The sequence below is a fragment of the Natator depressus genome, chromosome 7 (genome assembly GCF_965152275.1).
Source record: "Natator depressus isolate rNatDep1 chromosome 7, rNatDep2.hap1, whole genome shotgun sequence".
NCBI classification, from domain to species: Eukaryota; Metazoa; Chordata; order Testudines; family Cheloniidae; genus Natator; species Natator depressus.
In genome coordinates, this window is record NC_134240.1 from 39930863 (window position 1) to 39953507 (window position 22645).

At 43.0% G+C, this 22645-nt stretch overlaps 2 protein-coding genes across 21 annotated transcripts in view; both read right to left on the bottom strand.

Moving 5' to 3' along the window:
• ATP2B2 (ATPase plasma membrane Ca2+ transporting 2) overlaps window positions 1-22645 on the bottom strand; it is a 714211-nt gene that overhangs the window by 266522 nt on the left and 425044 nt on the right. The gene's annotated exons all lie outside the window — the stretch shown is intronic.
• LOC141991276 (uncharacterized) lies at window positions 19966-21784 on the bottom strand. Its single transcript, XM_074959590.1, has 2 exons — window positions 21398-21784; window positions 19966-20420 (listed from the first exon to the last, which is right to left on the bottom strand). Exons 1-2 carry the CDS (start codon window positions 21765-21767, stop codon window positions 19966-19968), a joined length of 825 nt encoding a protein of 274 aa, XP_074815691.1. The 5' UTR covers window positions 21768-21784.

Here is a 22645-nt window from a genome sequence, read left to right on the forward strand (position 1 = left end):
TAATTCTACTGGACACTAAAACCCATGGATTTACAGAGACACTGGTTTTATGGCTCATTACAATAATTTGTAACACATCCTACTGCCTGCTAACCCTTATTTGCCCTCTGTATTGTAATGGTCTCCCACAGCGTGTGTGAAACTCTTTATGCTTAAATCTGTCCCACCTTGTATTTAGCTGACAAACTCTGGTTACTTTCTCCAGACCTGAACAGAGCTTTGTGAAGCTCGAAATCTTGTCCCTTGCACCAACAGAAGGTGGTCTAATAAAATATATTACCTTACCTACCTCTCTCTCTCAAATCTAATGGAGTCTTAATTGGGAGCTCGTAGACAATAAGAAAAAGAAACTTATTGGGGTTTTTTTAAGTTTCAATTTCTACCACGTAATGCAAAATTGAGATTGAGTAAGATACCCTTCTCATGCAGTTGCTGGATTCAATCTGGCATTTATGCTGTTGATAGTTTGTTGGAAGGATGAGACTTTAACTGTTTTTGTAATTCTCAAAATATTAAATATAATCTAGCTTTCCGTTATTTCTAAAATCATATGCAGTTAAAATGTTGCATTTAAGGTCATACATTTTAGATTCTTTTATCCATGCATCTTCTGATCTGGAAAAACATGAGACCACTAGGCATGACAAGTATAAAAGCATTATCTTTATATAAAGGTTTAAAAACAAATAGTAGCAGAATTTTGAATCTTGAAAAGAGTTGAGGAAACAACTTGCACGTAGACAAGGGATCAGCTAACTGGAAAAGTATCTTAAATGTTTAAATCAGCTGCCATAAAATAATTTTTCTGCAGTACTTCATATTTCAGAGTAATTGGACTTGGATCAAAATGATCGGACTACAGTGATTCAGCTATTCAAGAAACTGGTCACGAAGCCTTGGCATGTATTTAATTTTGCAGTAGTTAAGAATTCCAGGTCCCTAAGTAAAATTATTAAAGAGCATGCGACTTAAATTTTGTAATTTTTCATTACAAATTCTCCTGAAAGATTCTCGGTCTACAATTGTCTTGTGGATGTTCTGATTCTTAGAAACCAAACCAATTTAAAACTGTATTGTTGTTCACCAGGTATATTGTTGGCAATATGGTTGAAAAATCTACAGCACTGAAAAGCAGGGAGATAACACAGGGCTTAATAAAACGTCCCAAATTTTTTCAATAACTTTCCACGAATATCAAGATTCTGTCTTGAACTGTAAAAGCAATCTAATTGCTTTTTGCTATTATACTTTAGTCATTATATTGTTTTCCCCAGTTCAATTTTGTCATTCTTTTTCCCTAATCCTGTATTTGTTGCATCTCATAGGCTTACATTTCTATCACTTCTAAGCAAAATAGTCAAGTTAACACTGCACCCGTCATCTGGCCTACAATGTGCTCCTCTTCACCCCAGATGATTCCTGTTAGGGACCTGAATAATCTATATAGGAAAATTCAGAGCGCCAGTTGCTGGGTTGGATATGGGATACAGTATATGCACAAGCAAGCTAGCTCCCTCATTCTTAGGGCTTCTCCCAGAGTGCCCATTTATAGCTATATTTGCAAACACTACATCCTGAAAGGAAGCCAGGATTAGGGAAGAGAAATTGTGCCTCTTTAGTTCTGGCACTTGTTTGACACAAAGGAGATGTTGAGCTAAATCTGTGCATACCTAGCACTTCAGCCTCTGTTCTCTAACCAGCTCTCCCAAAGACTTCATATAGATTTTGTATAATATAAGGAAGAGGAAAGAATCTTCTGGGAGTTGGTGTAAACCCAAATCACTATAAATAATACATTAACATAATCTGAATTTCTGTTTAATAAGAACTCAGGATCTGATTTAAGTGACTAAATGAGATCATCTGCATACTTAGTGACTGAAAAAGCCTTATTTATATTTTCTGAGTGTCCAAGTACCATAAGAAACTAGTAATAAAATAACTGATTTGCCTTGAGGTATAGGTGCCTTGAGAGTGCAGGCATGATTATTTTAATTATCTCTTAAATTCATGTCTAGAGGAACTATAAAGACAACCAGGGAAAAAGCAAGAAACACCTACAAGTTAGCAAATAGTTTTTTATATCAAAACTGATTTGAAAATTCACAGCAATACAGTCTACTTAGGAAAGTATTTCCCCATTTTCAATATCTAAACTTAATTTTATAGCTTTTGTAAATAGGTTTTCAATATTGTGGTCTGACACATTTGTTTGACAAGGAAATTACTAGGACTATCCAGATTAGTTGTGTGACATTCACATTACTCCATGTGAAGGCATGTACTTAAGAAGTAATGAAAACAAGCCCTACTGAATGGTTCATAAGAATTAGAAGTGTCCATCATCTGAATGAATTGATTAAAAGGACTTCCAAACTTAAAATTCTTTAGTGTAAATGACACAAACTAAATAGTAAGAAATGTTTTTTCTCCAAATGTTAAGGAGCATTTTTGCAATAAAAAACCCCACATTCAACAGAAGATGGGAACTTTCACACACTATTGGGTTAGGCAAAATCTCATTTCCTAAGACCTTCTTAGAACAAAGCTGGTGTAAGCGAGTCTTTATGAGCTCTCCCCTGACACCTAGTGGTGAGCTGTGAAAAAAAGACTTCAGAAGCTAATCTAGTTTGCATGGACACACCAACCCTGCCTAGGTGTTCAGCACGATGGGACTGCTTGCCCAAATGATCACTTGTGGCTGGTGTTGGATCCCCAGTTTCCTTGTTATTGGGGCAGGAGTAATAAAGGGTTACTATTCTTGTTGTGTGAACCGAGAGCAGCAGAAATGTACCTGGCATACCCCAATGGAGGGACTCACCCTCAACTGAACACCACTTGCTAGGCAGAGGACATGAGTTCCAAAGCCCAATGAGTGGAGAGAGGGTGGGGATAGGTATTTGTACCTGTTGGTGTGGGTCCTGTTTAAGGGTCCTAGACACCATTTGACACCCCCCCGCCCCGTGGTATAATAAAAGAGCCAATTTAGACTCAATTGAGAGTCTTGTTACATGTTGCAGAGCTGAAATCACTGATACCTAGGTCTAAGTATTAGAGCTACTTTGGGACAGTGTCTCTATTGCAAGAGACTGCCAGGGTGCACCAGCAGTGCACTAACAGCTGAAATCACAGAGCTGTGTTAAGTGTGGGGGAGGTGGAAGACATCTTGGTGAGCAGGCAACTGGTGGAGAAGCATGACCAGAAAGGTGGAGAGGTGTTGCAAGCGGGTGGCAGAGAGGCATGACCAGCAGGCCAGCTGGTGAAGAGGCGTGGCAAGCAGCCAGCAGGGAGGCTGGTGGAGAGGGCCAGAGCAGAGCCCTGCAGAGGTGTGGCATTGGCCGCTGGGGTGACAAGCGAGTGCCCGAGCAGTGCAACGTGTAAGGTGCCTCCTTCTCCCACCCTGCCTTCCACACAGGGTGGGAGGTGAACTCTGGGGCTGCACTGGCCAAGGATACCAACTGTGAGTGGGGTACGGAGTAGGGACGGGTACGTTAAAGGAACTTTTGGGTTGCTGGATTTAAGACCCTGAGGGGGAAAGGACACTGCCCAACTTACTTGGGGGTGGGTCTTTTGCTCATGGTTTGTGTTTATGAGCCCTAATTGCGGTGTTTTCCCAAATTAATTGCTGAGTTAATTTCCTCCTTTTATTAAAAGTTTTGCTGCATTCAGACTCTGTGCTTGCGAGAGGGGAAGTGTTGCCTCTTAGAGGCACCCAGGGGGTGGTATGTAATTGTCCCAGGTCGCTGGGTGGGGGCTCAACCTGGTTTTTGTGATGTATTGTTCAAAAGGAACCCCTAGATATTGAACCCGGCCCTTGTTGCTGCTGGCTCCACCTGGCAGAAGGGTTACACTGGGAAGAACATTAAAATCCAATACAGTTATTAAAATTGAAGCCAGAGTTCAGCAGGTGTAACCATAAAGCAGTCACTAATACATAACCATTTACAATCTTCTAGTAGATAAAACAATATAATCCAGCTCATTTTACTGATTTTAAATAAGTCAGTGGGAAAGTTCCACTAAGTATGTGGTGTGTGAAAATGAGAACTCTTACAACAGCCAAGCATTTGGCATTGGATCATTTGGTATTCATGCCAAGAGGATTCGGAAAGAAAGGGATATTTTTGTGCAAGCTTAACTGAAGATGATATTGACATGCATTTGGCTTAAGAGCTGTAGATGTGTTTTTATCCCTTGAGAGACAAGACAGAGGCCCAATTCTGCAGCTGATCCATGGGTGGAAGTCCTAATGAAGTCTTGAAATGAAACAATATTTCAGAGGAAATATGACACAAGATGTGACTGCCAGACTGGCCCCCATGTGCACTAGACACAGATAAACAAAAGAAACAAATATAACCATAAACAGTGTGGATTGCTGAAAGAAGATGGGGTGGGATGGGAGCCAAGGTGGGGGGAGGGGGAGGGAAGAAAGATGACTGATGTGAAGAAATAGGAAGAAGGGAGGAAAAGAAATTCGCAACAAAGGGCGTGAGTAATAAGACAGCACAGAGAACATTAATTATTAACAAGTAGAAGACAGCTGTCAGGTTCAGGATCTATTGAGCTGTATCCTACCCGTATTGTTGTATGGCTGTGAAACATGGACACTATGCCGCTCAGACTGGAGGCTTTTCTCACACAAAATCCAAATGTCGTATATTGGGCATAAAGTAAAATGACCTCATCTGTAATGCAGATGTTTATGGTCATTCCAGTCCACAGACTACTGGGGACATTGTCCACAGACAGCATCTTACGCTTTTTGGACAATGTTGCAATAATGCCACAAGACGTTCCAGCGAACGCCATTCTCCATGTGGCTTGTGACGTCGGCAGAAAATTTCACCAACCGAGGGGTGGAGGGAGCCCAGAGGCAGACCCCCTGGTTCATCAAGTCTGGTTCATCAAGTCTGCTCCAGTGTTGGGCTCTCGGGCCATCAAGCCCTTCTGGCCGCACAGTAACGGACCAAATGGCAAACTATCACTAAGGCTGACTACAGCTAAGTGTTGAAGAAGAAGACGACGACAGTATAAGGGGCCATTTATCCTTATATTCTACCACTATCCTTTTAAGAACTGTAGGATAAAGGAAATCCACCTGCTTTGAGTTATAATCATTAGGGGGTCATGTGCCTTGCACATACTGCCCTGTTGGGGGCAATGTAGAACTACCCCACCCCAGGAGATAGTCTATCCTCCATAGGTGCGAAGGAGGTGGAGAGAAGTGTAATGTTGTCTGGTTCTTAAGTGAGCAGCCTGGGGGAAAGAGATTCCTTGTGTGTTCACCACCATGGGACACTGCTGGAACCTTCACCCAACATAAATTCCAGTGTCAAAATCTGAAATGATCACAAACAGCCACCAGAAGAAGAAGAAAATCACCAGAGCAGGCATTTCAGTAATCTCACCCCTGCCTCTTCCCCAAGAGCTTGAGAGAAGAGTGATATTGTAGCATGCCTGAAAGGTTATCAGAGACAGCCCTGAGCAGACTAAGTGGCAAATTCCAGGGTTGAGAAGCCCTCATGAAAAGAGCCCTGCAAGCTGAAAGTGGCAGTGCTCCACCTCAAGAGCCTCCACTGGCAACAACATTAGCAGTATAACGCCAGGATATGTGGCACTTACTCCACAGTGAGGATAGCTAGTCATTCACTTCTAAACGATTTCACTTTCTATAACTCTTTTTGGAAACATTCCACTGGGGTAACATTCTAGTGTTTAATCTCTGCTCAGAGTTTAATATGTAAATCAAACTAATTCAATGGCTTTTACTTTTGCACACTTCAGCACATACGCGGTCAACCTTGAGATAACTTTATACATTACACTAACATTTATCAAAACTGTGTAAAATACAAAAGATTCACTTTTAAAATTTGAAAAAATATAAATTTATCAGCTAGAACTGCTTCCCTTATATCCAATTCCTTACTTCTGTAGCATTTTCACATGATGTGACCTTTCGACTCGTCACTAAAATCAAGATCCTATACAACTATAGAACAAGAGTAACTCCAAACAGTCCTTACTCTCTGAGCTAGCCATGCACAGATGATTTGATCATGCACACTTCGCTAGGGTGCTGCAACAACATAAATGCACTGACCATGTCTTTCTTGAGGTACAGCAATGTGGCATGGCTCAGAAGGGTATACAGACTGCTATGGCCCAAATCCCTCCCTCTCCGCTGTACAGTTCAGCTTTGCACACTGGAATGTGGACACTAGAGATGGTTGAGAAATGGAAATGAAATTAACAAACTTGCGTTTTCATTCCTGGTTGAAATTTTTGTCAGTTTTCTGACCATCTCCCTGGAGTGATCCCAGGAGCTTCTGCAGGGAGTGCACTTTATGCACTCTGGAGCACACCTCTGAGCAGGATCCTGACATGAAGTGGCTTTAGGGGGAGCAAATGTGGCAGGAGGACGTTATCTTAAGCCTCTGGGTCTTCACCACCTTGCCAGTGTGACAAAGGCAGCTCCAGACCTAGGAAAAGGCAGCAGACCCAGTTCCTCTACCACCCTTTGGGTTAGGAGAGCTAGGATTATACCCCCTCTACTCCTGCAAAGTTAATTGGGCCAGACCAGGACACTTTCTTTCATCATGTTGATCTGCCCTACATCTCAGCTCACCTTCTCCAAAATAGAGGGGACATGAGGGGTATTTTAAAAAAAAATGTATGTTGAGCTATGAATGACCATAGTTCAGAATGATGATGCAAGTTCGATGAGTCATATCTCCAAACCTTAAGCAATTGCAGCAGACTCTCTAAGATCTGTCCAGCACTAATCTTGGAGCATTGCCAACCACCACTTATTTCCCCGACTTCATTATAACTAGTGCCTTGTCAATAACAAGATATTCACAACTTGCCTACAACATTTAATAGCTCTTTTCACTGCCACATGAACTAAGTCCTATGTGGCAAACCATCCCAGAGGCCACACATCTTTTAATGCTAGAGGGAAGTTCCCAAATGTCCTGAATATGCTCTATCACAGTACATCTGTTTCTATTCCCCTCTAACAAAAGGTGTATTCATGGGGGCGTGGCGGTACACTTAAGGGGGTTGAAACATACACATCATCAACACGAGCACTAAAAAGGCAAGTAAATGCTCACTCAGCTCGCATATAAACGTTTATAGGCTGAATGTGGTAGTGGTAGGGGTTCTGGAATAAGAGCCTGGGGAGAGGGGTATGGCGATGGGTGTGAAACGTTAGGGAGAAGCATAGGGGAATTTAAGCTCTGCATAACAGGAAAGAAGGGTGGGTTGACCCGTGAGGAGGGAGGGCGAAGAGGAGCTTCTCCCAGAGTTCAAGCCCTGCTTTCCTCATACTCAGCCCCCCTTCCCCTTACTCCTCTACAAGGCTGCTTACCCCCTCCTTGACTCTACATTGTCAGCTGTATCATGGGCCAACAGAACCAAGGAGATTGTGTGCAGAATAGGGAAGAGGGCTTTGGGTCCTGGCTTAGTCACCAACAATTGACTAAGCTGCCATGTACTTCTGCCCTTGGTAAATAAAGACAAAGCTAGAACGTGAACTGTTTGAAAGCTTTTGTGTTGGTGTCTGTAGCTACTTTATTTAACAACAAAAAAAAATCTTCTGTTCAGAAGGAAACACATTGATCATGACAGCAGGCAAACATGACAGCAGGCAAACCCATATTGTCTCCCCTCTCTCTGGGTGCTGGATCACAAAAAGCATTTGATACCATACAAGTTACAGAACAGCTATCTAAACTCTCACCTATATGTTTGAATATACTTGTGGTCATCTAAATTCTTAGGGTGTTTTTTACACACCATGGCTGCTAAGAACTTTGTGGAAGCAGCAGGTATAGAACATGGATTGTCCTGCTACCATTAAAGCAAAAGACTCTTGATTTGCTGTTTGCAGTTTAGGACTTGACACACACTTGCACACTTCTAATTCCAGCCAGTGGAGGACAGTGGAATGCAACAGAAGGAATTTAATGGCTACATCTCATCTGGCAAGCCTTCAGGTTCAGCACGTTAGCAATGCAAGGATATTGTGGTGGTTAGTGAACCCGTGGTGCTTTAGGTGTTTGCAAGAGAGCTCCTTTATTCTGTAATAGATTGCACCTGGCCATGCATAAATAAAAGAGCTTCACAAGACCCCACCAGACTCAGTTTGGGAAGTTGAGCCTTTAAAGGCACAGTCTTCGAAACCACATCTTCCCTTCCAAGTCAAAACTTAACAACCCCCCTCCCATATTAATGCAATACACAATTACAAACCTAATAACGAAACTTACTCACCATGTTCAATTAGTCTTTGAGGTGCCCTGCACTCTCACTTGGACCTGGAGGAGTCCCCTGGAAAATCAATGAGATAAACAACCAGAACAAGTAGATGTGCTACCTCTTGCCAGCAGCAGTGCCCTACTACTGCTATCCAGGAGTAGCCTGTCCACTTGCTCTTGTTGTTTCATATCTTGAGGCTCCATTATCTCAACTTCCTTTGGTTGTTGCCTGTCTGAGACCTTCTTGTGCAACAGCAGACAAAGTGCCTCTTATCTTTCTTTCTTCTGGGATTTGGAGAAAGTATCACTTATTCCTACATAGTATGTGTCCATCTCAGGTGACAACCTCAGATGACCCTGTGACAATGTCTAGTGACACCCCTGCAGTTTGCAACCATTGTTTCCCATCATGGTGAGAGCATGACATTTTCTTAGGACCCCAATTCATACTGAATGTTTTGATTGGCCTTATCTCTATACACCTGCAGGTCCCCAGTGACTCTGACTTTAGTTTCTAACAGTGCAGGTATTCTTGTTGTCAGTTTTCTATTGACTAAGATGTCAGCTGGTGACTACCCATGATTCACTGATGCAGTTATATAATTCAACAGTGCTAAATATGGATCAGGGTCAGATTGCAGCCTTTCACTAGGTGCTTTATTTTGACATTTTCTACCAATTCATGGATTGGGGATAATAGGGACACTTACTTTACTGCAAACTGCTTAAACTTATGCCCACTAAACTGTGATCCATTGTCAGATATTATGATGTCAGGTATACCATATCTAGCAAAAAGAGATTTGATATGCACAGTCCTTTGCTTAACTGTAGTGTCTTCTAGTAAGGCTCTCAGGAAAGTGAGAATAATAGTTTAGAACAAGTATATTATTTTTTTCCAGGCAGCATAAACAAATCTATGCCTACTTTTCTTTGGGAGCCAGTTTTTCCCATGCCACCAACACAAACTCTTTTGCTTGATTTGGTGTGTATACCTGGCTTAAGCAACAACCTTTAACAGTTTCCTCAACATCACTTTTCATTTGAGGCCAGTAGAGAACATCTCTGGCCCTTCTCTTATATTTTTCAATCCCTGAATGACCTTCAACATATTTTTTTTCCTGTAGTACCTGAGGAATTACCATGCTGAAACCTTAACAGAATCCCATCTATTTCTGGAAGCTTCCCCTTAAATTGATAATAGGGACTGGGAATATGCCATCATAGCCCCCCTGTGCTAATGGCCTCTATTACTTTCTACAGAGTCTAATCCTGAGCAATAGCTCCGGTACTCACAATCCACATTTCATCCGATATTGGACAGGTTTTTTCCATTTCAGGTAGTGGTGCTGTCACCACCCTCTTCGTGCATGCTGTGCAGACTCGGTGGTGCTTGCAAAGTGATATAATACAATTCATGCATCTTTTCCCATGTGCCGGGCATTGACTTCGCTTGTGTTGGTTGCCACAGCATGCACAGCGCCATGTGCTATTTTTGCTGGACTCCAACTTTCTGGCATAACTTTCTGCCTTAGGTCTCTTTCCCTGTGGTATTTTGGATTCTCTATAAATTCTACAGTGTCAGAGCACTGTCCATTCTCCAAAGCCTTCATTCTGGATTGGGTGATTTCCTTTGCTTGTCAAATTCTAATTGCTTTTTCAAGGTTTAACTCTGGGTCTTATGGTATTCTGTGTTTTTTGTTCCAAATCCCAACCACGATCTGGTCTCTTATTGAGGACTCAGCCCCACAAAATTTCAGAATTCAGCCTTAGATCAGTCAAAAATCTTCCATGGTTTCATCTTTTTATACTTTCTGTTTAAAAACATTTCTCAGATGTTTCCTTTCTGCATGCAGTGCAGTACAGCTCACATTTCTGTAACACAGTTAGCCTCCTCTGCCTGAATCAGCTGGAAAAAAGTTAAACACAAAGTGCTTCAGAACCAGCTATTGTCAGAAACAAGGCTACCTTCTCACTCTCTTCCTTTTTGCTGGCACCCATTGCTTGCAGATCACTGTTTAAACTTTCTCCAATTGTTTTCCACATTTTCAGAAAGTTTCAGCTGTGGTGGGAGCTTTTTACTGCTCCATTCTTCCACTCAGGGTATCATCCTAGTTCCTTTTTACTCCCGGTACCATGTGGTGTTCAATGATCACTCAGTGATTAAGGTGCTCCAAAGAAGTCTCCTTTATTCTGTGTCTGGTTCTGACTGGCTGTGCATAACAAGAGCTTCACAGTGCCGCACCCAGACTTTCCATCTAGGAAGCTTAGTTCTTAAAGGAACTGTCCCCACTACCACAGATGTGTATGGACTCCAGACTTTACATATCGTAAGCTAATTGTGTCAAGTCACATCCTGGGTTGCTTCATAAAACCTAACCTGTCTTTGGTAGAACAGCACCGATGTTTGTTTAAAATTGAATTGGAGGCTGAAAACAAGTAAGCCTTGTGTTTTCTAAAGGCTGTTTAATAGTCAAAAGCATAGTACCCCATCACAAGCTAAAATATACAAAGTGATAACAAAAAAATTGCCAGTATTTAATGACTTTCAAACAATACACTATTTTGTAACTGTTTGAACTATTTGTAGGATTTTAGATGTATAAGTTTCATTTTACAATGTAGTGATTTTTCTATCCTAGTCTGTCTCACTTTAAAGTCTTGATTTCCATTGGGAAAATTTCTTATGTAATATTTAAAATTTGAAATAAAATGCTGAGGAGGCATGGATCTTAATTATTTAGTTTCTGACACATACTCTCCCTTTAAAAATTCAGTGTGACTGCAGATCTAAAGGACGTCTGCATAAATAAGTTATCTTTTTGAAGCTGTAATAAAATTCAGAAAGCATTCTAACAGTTCTCAGCTAATCACAGAAGTACAGTACTACTGAAATGCAAAAACACGTGACTGAATAATAGCTGGCAGGACCAAATCATTCTAGAATGTTGGGGGTTTCTTTAAAAATTAGGCTCAAAATGAGTCTTTAAGAAAAACTGCGTGACATTTTCCCCAAGTATTTTGATTCCTAGAAATTAAAGACTGAGTACAACTACACAAGCAGCTTTGTGCTTCTATACCACATACCTGTTCTGTGATAAGTGGAAAACATTACAAATTAATGAAAGAAACCTCAAAAGACCATTCATTAATTATTCTGTGTATACATAAAATGCTATTCAGTTAATCTCTTTGAATACAAGTCAGGCAAGTGTGCATGGACTTAGTGGGCCGAATTTTTTGCTGGAATAACTCACTTCAATGGAATCATGCCAGGGTGAATTTTTCTCATTAACTACAACTTGAGTGTGTAGATTTATTTTCACCTGGGAAAAAACAGCCTACGTTCTAATCCCATAAATGACTTCCCCCAGCACGTTAGTTCAACTTGCATGCCCTGTTATGCACAGAAGTGTTTTTGCTGTCAACAGATTATACTTGAAAAACAAATCACATTTGAGGTTCATAATTACCCACGTATGGCCAGTTTATATGGAGTACTGACTTCTGGAGAGGAGAATATAAAGAACAGGGTTTAGGAATTTAAATGGCTTGTTCTAGAAGCTACCAAAATTCCTTTCATGTAATACTCAATACTAAGGTAGAGCAAAACAATTCATATACTATGAAATGTCAGGTAAGAACAAAAAAGCATAGCATATCGTTTCCTCCAAGATACAGTAGTTTCCGGTGTTTACTGGAAGATGTCAATTTGACAATTTATATAAAATCAAAACTGGCTTTTAACTGAATACTAGAGTAATCAAGCTAAAGATTAGGAGTAACACTGCAGTGCCTGATCTCTTGTGGAACAGCGAGGCAGCAAAGGGATTAAAACTGAAATTCCATTTGGGGTTTGTCACAATCTTCTCTGGCTTTCAAGTGTGGCGTGGCGTGGCGTGGCGTGGCTTGAAATCCGCATGTCATAGTAATCCCCAGCTGCTTTTTAAAATGATTTATTTCTCTAGGAAGTTTAAATAGGTTTACAAAGTGTTGCCATGTAAATATCATAAACAAAACAATAATTACCACAGTGCGGTTTTTGTTTATTTAGAGAAGCAGTAATATGCAGTAATATAATAATCAAATCGCTCTATTTGACAGGATGTTACCATATTAAAGAGTGAGTCTCTCTATACCATCCAGGACATGTTGCTCTGTTAGTTTTATTAAATTATGTGAAATTGCTCACTCTCTCATATTTATCAAACAATGTGGGTCTATCAGATGTTAATACTAAGAAAAAGTGGACGGGGTGCTTGGATTTTTATAGATGAATGTACTTTGAGTAGTGTGTAAGTAGTAGCCAAATATCGAAGTATCTATTTGACCTTTTGACTATTTTGCTAGGTAACTGATCTCCTAATTTTTCTGAGAGCCTCCTGTGTTTTTTTGAGCCATTCCTCCATGTCTGGACATTTTTTTCTTTTTCCAATGACAGGTTGTTAGTAGTCTAGCAGCTACTGCAAATGAGACATTAATTCTTTATTTCTTTGACTGTAACTATTTCCAGGAGGATTACCAAAATACTATTCACTAATAAATATCCAACAATTTGTAACATTTGGTTATAAATTGCATCCCAATACTATCGAATAACTGGGCACGTCCACCAGACATGCAAAAGCTCTTCTCTTTCACCACAATTTCTCTACCATTTATCCCTTTCATTTCTCTCGGTGTATCTTTTAACCTGACTGGCGTGAAACACCATTGAAACAACTTTTTAAAGACTTTTTTTTTCATCATGCTACAGACTGATCCTCTTTTCAGGATCAGAGCCCATTCCTCTGGGGTAATTTGTCTATCCAAATCTTTTCCCCACCATCTCATATGTAGACATTTCTTTATTAGTGCCTTCAGCACCTCAGTATTGAGTTTCTAAGCTTTCTAGAAAAGTTTTATACAGAAAACTAACATTTATAGAAGTGATGGCTTCTGGTGATCAGGTAATAAAAAAAATAATCAGTAACTAATTTATATCACTCTTTCCAGACCACTTTCATAATCTCCAGCTGCTTTAAGAGCCTCTTGGAGTGATTTGTAGCTGGCAAAGGTTAGAGCAATTTCCAACTCCTTCAATATACTGAGAGTCCAGACCAGCACAAAGCAACCCCAAGAGTAGGAGGAACACAAGTGTGTGTCCCCCTGTGACAGCATTAAATACGCCACTGCTGCAGATGAGGATCTGCCCAGCCCCTCTTCAATTCCTTAATATTTACTGAAGTTACTGTAGTAACTTTATTTAAAGGGACCTCTGTCATGGCCCTGAAAATGCTGTTCCTTATGAGATTCCTTTCTAGCCCCCAGAAGTACCCTGGTCAAGTGGCAGGCCCATGCCTCCACTTCTCTTTGGGGTTGGACCCACAATCCACCTACATTCTCAATGGGATCCTGGTGACCAATCATGATACCTGGCAGACCTGGACACTGTTGGGGGGGGCACCTACCACCAAACTACAGGCCTCTGGCAGGTGTAGAATTTGCCCCCCCCCCAACATGTGCAGCCCCACTGGCCTGACTGAATCTGCTCCCCTAAATGTAGAAGTGAAACTACGCCTATGATGGCAGACCCAACAGGCTTGGCACATAAACAAGTGTCCCTTCAGAAGCTTGTGGCCACAGAAGAAGCTTCAAAAAATGTATGATTTATTTACCCAAAGGGTGCATAGCATTAGGGAAATATATTTAAAACAACTAAGAGACCTATACGCATGCTGTTTTTCTTACACTTGGCGGTTCCTCTCAAGCCCCTTGGTAAATATGGGCCTGTGTCAGCCTGAAGCAGCTGATAACTTCTCCCCTGCCTCTCTGTAAGGAAGATCTTTTAACAGATACTTTTGTTTGATTTCCAGGTTCTCAGCTATGTCACCAGGGATGGGGCTAAGCTGCCACTTCACAGCAGTTAACCTGTGCTGGGATGCTCTTTATCTAGGCCATTGTTTTACGTTTCCTGCTTGGTTTCTCTAACAACACGGTCTGATCTAACTCCATAGCAAGTAACCCATCAAAAACAAATGCACTGAGGCATGCACAATACTCATACAAAATAATAAAGATGTTTCCCAGTTCTTTTCACTCTTCACTATGCTAATAGTGATACATAGCTCCCTTTCACTAAAGCCAAGATGGGGGTTAATAACACCATGCTGTAATGGACACTATAAGGGTGTAGTTAACGCTGGTACATATTGAGTTATGAGGTCCACTGTACATGTCTAAGCTTTACTATCCACCTTGGTACTGCGAGCCCAGATGTCACTGATGTTTTCAAAAACAACCACTATATTCCCCAGCAGCATGTTCCACACAATTATTATACCTTGCATACCGAAGAGGAGACTTTATCCACTTTGAATTTGCCTTTTATTTTCCAGTGCCCTCATGTTCCCACAAACAATCCACACAGAAGTATATTTTCAGGCAAGACCAGAAGAGCACTTTTTTGCTATTAGGTAAATAGTTGAGGACTGCCAGCTATAAATTGGAATATGCTTCAGATAATCCTCAAAACATCTGAAGCCAGATCCTCAGCTGGTATAAATTGGCATAACTCCTTTGAATCAATGTATTTATACCAGCTAAAGATATGGCCTTTGAGTTCGTACCCATACCTAACCATGGAAATTTTTGAAGGGTTAATGTCGCGATAACCCAGTCCTGGAAAGCTCTTGGAAGACAACTGTCATCAAATGTTTACAGTTATTGCCACCACTACCATTATGGTTTCAGCTCATCACTCTATGATTCTTCCCTTTACACTATTTTAGTTTTATGGGATTAGTGCAATCTGGAAATGCTCTGGAAAATGGGATAAACAGTGCAGAAGCAAAATTTGCAAACAATACAAAATCACTCAAGATAGTTAAGTCCAAAGCAGACGGTGGAGAGTTACAAAGGGATCTCAATAAACTGGCTGACTGAACAAAATGACAATTGAAATTCAGTGGTGATAAGTGCAAATTAATGAACATAGGAAAACATAACCCCAATTATACATACAAAATGATGTGAGCTAAATTAGCTGTTCCCATTCAAGAAAGATCTTGGAATCATTGTACATAGTTTTCTGAAAACATCTGCTCAATGTGCAGTGGCAGTCAAAAAAAAAAGCTAACAATGTTAGGAACCATTAGTAAAAGGATAGGTAATAAAATAGAAAATATAATACCACTATATAAATTCATGGTAAGCCCACACCTTGAATATTGCATGTAGCTCTGGTCACCCCATCTCTAAAGAAGATATCAGAAGTGGTAGAGGTACAGAGATGAGCAACAAAAATGATGAGGGTTATGTAACAGCTTCCATAAAAGGAGAGATTAAGAAGACTGGGACTGTTCAGTTTAGAAAAGAGACAACTAAGAGGGGATACACTAGAGGTCTACAAAATCATGAATGGTGTGGAAAAAGTGAATAGGGAAGTGTTATTTACCCCCTTCACATAATACAAGAACCAGGAGTTATCTGGTGAAATTAATAGGCAACAGGCTGAAAACAACCCAAACGCAGTACATTTTCATAGAGCACACAATCAGCCTGTAGAACTCATTGCCAGAGCATATTGTGAAGGTTCAAAAAAGAACTAAGTAAGTTCATGGAAGATAGGTTCATCAATGGCTACTAGCCAAGATGGTCAGGGATGAAACCCCCATGCTCTGGGTGTCCCTCATCCTCTAACTGCCAGAAGCTGGGACTGGACAACAGGGGAAGGGATTGCTCAAAATTGCCTTGTTAAATTCATTCTCTTTGAAGCATTTGGCATCAGCTGCTGTCAGAGACAGGATACTGAGCTAGGTGTACCAGTGATCTGACTGATCCAGAATGAATGTGTTTATGTTCTCAGTGTAAAGAATAAATGAGGAATCATCATGACACACTGCACATTGGGCGAAAGGGAAAACTGTCTCCACTGCAATCCTATTCAGCAGGCAACATTACAGAGAGCAGGAACAGAGGGTCTCATTCCCTTCTATTAGGCACAATCTTGCAACGGCAGATCAAGTCTGTCTCCACTGTAGCTAGCATTTCCTTCACAGCTGCAAGGATGTGCAGTTTTAACTTCCTTCTCCTGAGTAGGCTTATTCATGAGGCCATCTTTGGCAAATGTAGCCTTAGAGAATGGTTTTAAATACCTCTGTGAAAAACAGCAAGTTAAATTACATTAGGGAAACATCCAAAATTACTGGTTTTAAACCCTAAACCTCACTGCAAAGTAGTATGGTGATCACTAAGTAAATTGCTATAAAAGCAATAAGGCTGTTTTCTTAGCAATACCAAGAGATATTTTCCATTGTTCTGCCAAGATTCACAGCAGTCACCGATATGTTTAGCTCTTTCTGGAATTTATCACTGCAGTACAGCTGTTGTCTCAGCCAGAGAAAACTGTCACCCTCCTGGAGAGTCTTAATTAAATAAAAGGCAATTTTGCAGGGTGGGGGAAGTATCATTAAGGAGGCAGCATTACTATTTGTAGGCCATTTGCATACACGGTTTTGCTGTTTGATTACGTTTATAAATTACATCGAAAGAAAAAGCAACAGCAAAATTATGGCTTCACTAAGACATTGACGGAACTTGGACTGAGGTCGTGACACTCTTCTGCTATTTGTCAATGAGAATTATTAAAGATCTATGGCCCAAAATGTTGAGCATGTGAATCAAAAGTTAAACACGCGAGTGGCCTGATTTTTGCAGGAGCTGAGCACCTGCAGCTCCCGCTAAAATCAATGGGAGTTGTGCTCAGCACTCACTGGTAGCAGTGGGGGGAGAACACAGTTCTCTCAAGTGCCCAAATATAGCACAAGGTGCCTAATTTTAGGCCTCCAAGCTCAGTTTTGGGCTCATATCTTCAGCACTCACTTGACAGCTTTGATGTAAAAACGTGCCCACATCAAACAAGGTTTTTATTCCTTGTCTCTAGACCAGTTACTCATCTTCCTTAGCAACCACTGCTCTACTCCCCATGATACTATGCAATTCTTCTCCAGTTTGATACTGTGGTTAATCAGCCACCACCCTACGAACCAGGACACCAGGGGCAGACTGAGGGGATGGGAGGGGGTGCTTAGAAACCTCTTCTATGAAGATATGTCCCTTTACACCTATTAGAATTGCAGGAAGGGGTTATTTGCTTGGGCCTTGTCTACACTATGAAATTAGGTCGAATTTATAGAAGTCGGTTTTGTAGAAAGCGTTTTTATACAGTCGATTGTGCGTGTCCCCACACAAATGCTCTAAGTGCATGTAGTCGGCGGAGTGCGTCCACAGTACTGAGGCTAGCATTGACTTTTGGAGCATTGCACTGTGGGTAGCTATCCCACAGTTCCTGCAGTCTCCGCCACTCATTTGAATTATGGGTAGAAATCCCAATGCCTGATGGGGCTAAAACATTGTCACGGGTGGTTCTAGGTACATATTGTCAGGACCCCCTTCCCTCCCTCCCTCTGTGAAAGCAACAGAAGACAATCGTTTTGCGCCTTTTTTCCTGGGTTACCTGTGCAGACTCCATACCACGGCAAGCATGGAGCCCGCTCAGCTAACCGTCACCGTATGTCTCCTGGGTGCTGGCAGACGCGGTACTGCATTGCTACACAGCAACAGTTTATTGCCTTTTGACAGCAGACAGTGCAGTATGACTGGTAGCCGTCGTCGACGTATTCCTGGGTGCTCTTTTAACCGACCTCGATGAGGTCAGGGGCGCCTGGGCAAACATGGGAGTGACTCAGCCAGGTCATTACCCTTTTAAGTTTTGTCTCATGGCAATTCAGTCCTTTAATGATCAGCCAGGAGATGTCGATGGCCAGCAGTCATACTGCACCGTCTTCTGCCAAGCACCCAGGAGATGACGATGGCTAGTGGTCGTACTGCACAGTCTGCTGCCAGCAAGATGTATAAAGATAGATGAAGTGGCTCAAAACAAAAAATAGACCAGATTTGTTTTGTATTCATTTTCTCCTCCCTCCCTCCGTAAAATCACCGGCCTGCTAAACCAGTTTTGAGTTCTATCCTTGAAGGGGCCATTCTGTTTCTCGCAAAGCCACCCCCTTTGCTGATTTTAATTCCCTGTAAGCCAACCCTGTAAGCCATGTTGTCAGTCGCCCCTCCCTCCATCAGAGCAAAGGCAAACAATCATTTTGAGCCCATTTCCCTGGATTGCCCGAGCAGGAGCAGATGACATAGCACAGCAAGCATGGAGCCCGTTCAGCTCACTACAGCAGTTATGACCACTGTAAACACCTCGCGCATTATCGTGCAGTTTATGCAGAACCAGCAACTGAAAAACCAGGCGAGAAGGTGACGGAAGCGGGTGATGAGGACATGAACACACTTTTCTCTAAAACCGCGTTCCCCCACAATTTGGAGATCATGGTGTTAATGGGGCAGGCTCATGCCGTGGAATGCCGATTCTGGGCCCGGAAACAAGCACAGAGTGATGCAGAGTGACGCATAGTGATGCAGGTCTGGGATGATTCCCAGTGGCTCCGAAACTTTTGCATGCATGCACTTTCATGGAACTTTGTGACTTGCTTTCCCCTGCCCTGAAGCGCAAGAATACCAAGATGAGAGCAGCCCTCACAGTTCAGAAGCGAGTGGCAATAGCCCTGTGGAAGCTTGCAATGCCAGACAGGTACCAGTCAGTCGGTAATCAATTTGGAGTGGGCAAATCTACTGTGGGGGTTGCTGTGATGCAAGTAGTAAACGCAATCATTGAGCTGCTTCTATCAACGGTAGTGACTCTGGGAAATGTGCAGGTCATACTAGATGGCTTTGCTGCAATGGGATTCCCTAACTGTGGTGGGGTGATAGACGGAACGCATAGCCCTATTTGGGACCGGACCACCAGGGCGGCCAGTACATAAACCGCAAGGGGTACCTTTCAATGGTTCTGCAAGCACTGGTGGATCACAAGGGACATTTCACCAACATCAACGTGGGATGGCCGGGAAAGGTTCATGACGCTCGCGTCTTCAGGAACTCTGGTCTGTTTAGACGGCTGCAGGAAGGGATTTACTTCCCAGACCAGAAAATAACTGTTGGGGATGTTGAAATGCCTATAGTTATCCTTGGGGACCCAGCCTACCCCTTAATGCCCTGGCTCATGAAGCCATAAACAGGCACCCTGGACAGTAGTCAGGAGCTGTTCAACTACAGGCTGAGCAAGTGCAGAATGGTGGTAGAGTGTGCATTTGGGCGTTTTAAGGGTCGCTGGCAGAGTTTACTGACTCGCTCAGACCTCAGCGAAACCAATATTCCCATTGTTATTGCTGCTTGCTGTGTGCTCCACAATCTCTGTGAGAGTAAGGGGGAGACGTTTATGGCGGGGTGGGAGGTTGATGCAAATCGCCTGGCCGCTGAATACGCGCAGCCAGACACCAGGGTGGTTAGAAGAGCACAGCAGGAAGCGGTGCGCATCAGAGAAGCTTTGAAAACCAGTTTCATGACTGGCCAGGGTACTGTGTGATACTTCTGTTTGTTTCTCCTTGATGAAAGAGAAACCGCCCCCTTGGTTGCCTCTAAATTCCCTGTAAGCCACTCGCCCTCCCCACTTCGATCACAGCTTGCTTGCAAAGAAATAAAGTCACTAGCATTTAAAAAACATGTATTCTTTATTAACTGATTATAAAAATGGGAGATAACTCACAAGGTAGCCCGGGTGGGGTGTGGGAGGAGGGTAGGAGGGAAGGAAAAGGCCACTTTAAAACTTGTTGAATGCCAGCCTTCTGTTGCTTGGGCTGTCCATTGGGGTGGAGTGGTTGGGTGCCCGGAGCCTCCCACCCCTCGTTCTTGGGCATCTGGGTGAGGAGGCTATGGAACTTGGGGAGGAGGGAAGGCGGTTAAGCAGGGGCTGCAGCGGCGGTCTGTGATTCTGCTGCCGTTCATGAACCTCCACCAGATGCTGGAGCACGTCCATTTGATCCCGCAGGAGCCCCAGCATTTCCTCATACCTCCTCTGATCTTCCTGCCGCAACCTCTCCTGACGTTCATCAGCCACCGTCCTGTACTCTGCTATTGTGTCCCTCCACACAGCTCTCTCAGTGCTGGACGACTGCATGAGCTCAGTGAACATGTCATCGCGCGTGCATTTTTTTCGCTGCCTTATCTGAGATAGCCTCTGGAAGGGAGGAGGGAGGCTTGAAACGTTTGCAGCTGCTGGAGGAAAAAAAGGGAGTGAAGTATTTAAAAAGATACATTTTACAGAACAATGGCTATACTCTTTCACGGTGAACAACACTATTCACATTACATAGCACATGTGATTTGGGTACAAGGTCGCATTTTGCATCTTATATTGAGTGCCTGCGGCTTTGGTGTTAGAGATCATACACGCAGGGCCAGGCAACAGAATTTGGCTTGCAGGCGGCCACGGTAAGCCATAGTCTTTTGGCTTCTGCAACCTTCATCACAGCAGCCCCCTCCTTTCCCATACCAAGCAAAGCCCATTGAGTTGGTCATTTACTGCTGTGGTTTTCCTGTTAACGTGCAGCAGCAGAAACCAAACTAACCCCCTCCCCCCATCCAATTCTCTGGGATGATCGCTTTTCCCCTCCCCGCACCACCTGGCTGGTATCAGGAAAGATCCCTGCTAGCCAAACACGAACAGCTCAGCGCCAATGCCCCCTCACCGTGTGGCTAACTGCGGGGAGGATTTCTTTTCAGCCACAGGCAAACAGCCCAGTAGGAACGGGCACCTCTGAATGTCCCCTTAATCAAATTCCCCTATTTCAACCAGGTTACCATGAACCGTATCACTCTCCTGAGGATAACACAGAGAGATAAAGAACGGATGTTGCTTGAATGCCAGCAAACACCGGGACCATACGCTGCCAGGCTTTGTCATGCAATGATACCAGATTACTTGCTACTAGCATGGCGTGGTAAAGTGTCCTACCATGGAGGACAGAATAAGGCTGCTCTCCCCAGAAACCTTCTGCAAAGGCTTTTAGAGTACCTCCAAGGGAGCTTCATGGAGATGTCCCTGGAGGATTTCCGCTCCATCCCCAGACACGTTAACAGACTTTTCCAGTAGCTGCACTGGCCATGAATGCATCCCAAATCCTCAGGGCTAATTAATCATTAAAAAACACTTGCTTTTATAATGTGTATTGTATTTAAAAAGGTACACTCACCAGAGGTCCCTTCTTCGGCTTCCTTGGGTTGGGAGGGTATTTCAGTCAGGGTGAGAAAAAGATCCTGGCTGTCGGGGAGAACGGTGTGCTGTGTGCTCTCCCCAAGTTCGTCCTCCTCCTCCTCATCTTCCCCATCTACAAAATCCTCAGGCACGGCGGAGAGTACCCCATCCTCGGAGTCCACGGACAGGGGTGGGGTAATGGTGGTGGCCCCCCCTAGAATTGCATGCAGCTCAGCGTAGAAGCAGCATGTCTGGGGCTCTGTCCCGGAGCATCCGTTTGATTCTTTGGTTTTCTGGTATGCTTGTCTGAGCTCCTTAAGTTTCATGCGGCACTGTGTTGCGTCCCTGATGTAGCCTCTGTCCCTCATGGCCTCTGAGATTTTTTGAAATATTTTGGCATTTCGTCTTTTGGAACGTAGTTCTGATAGCACGGATTCCTCTCCCCATACAGCGATCAGATCTCGTACCTCCCGTTCGGTCCATGCTGGAGCTCTTTTTCGATTGTGGGACTGCATGGTCACCTGTGCTGATGAGCTCTGCATGGTCACCTGTGCTGATGAGCTCGCCTGGCCAAACAGGAAATGAGATTCAAAAGTTCCCCGGGGCTTTTCCTGTACACCTGGCCAGTGCATCAGAGTTCAGAGTGCTGTCCAGAGCGGTCACAATGGTGCACTGTGGGATAGCTCCCGGAGGCCAATACCTTCGAATTGTGTCCACACTAAGCCTAATTCGAAACGGCGATGTCAATTTCAGCGCTAATCCCCTCGTTGGGGAGGAGTACAGAAATTGGTTTTAAGAGCCCTTTCTGTTGAAAAAATGGCTTCGTTGTGTGGATGGGTGCAGGGTTAATTCGGATTTAACGCTGCTAAATCCGACATAAACTCGTAGTGTAGACCAGGCCTTGGTGCTGGGTGGGACAGGTTGCAACTTCTCAGCAAATACTAGCTAGTGGGAGAACAGTGTATCCTCGAGATAGGCTATTTCATTCTCTGAGGCTTTATAGCCGCTTAAACTGCCCTAAGCTCAGTTGAGCATGTTTCAGAGTAGCAGCCGTGTTAGTCTGTATCCACAAAAAGAAAAGGAGGACTTGCGGCACCTTAGAGACTAACAAATTTATTAGAGCATAAGCTTTCGTGAGCTGCAGCTCACTTCATCAGATGCATACAGCGGTGAATACATCCGATGAAGTGAGCTGTAGCTCACAAAAGCTTATGCTCTAATAAATTTGTTAGTCTCTAAGGTGCCA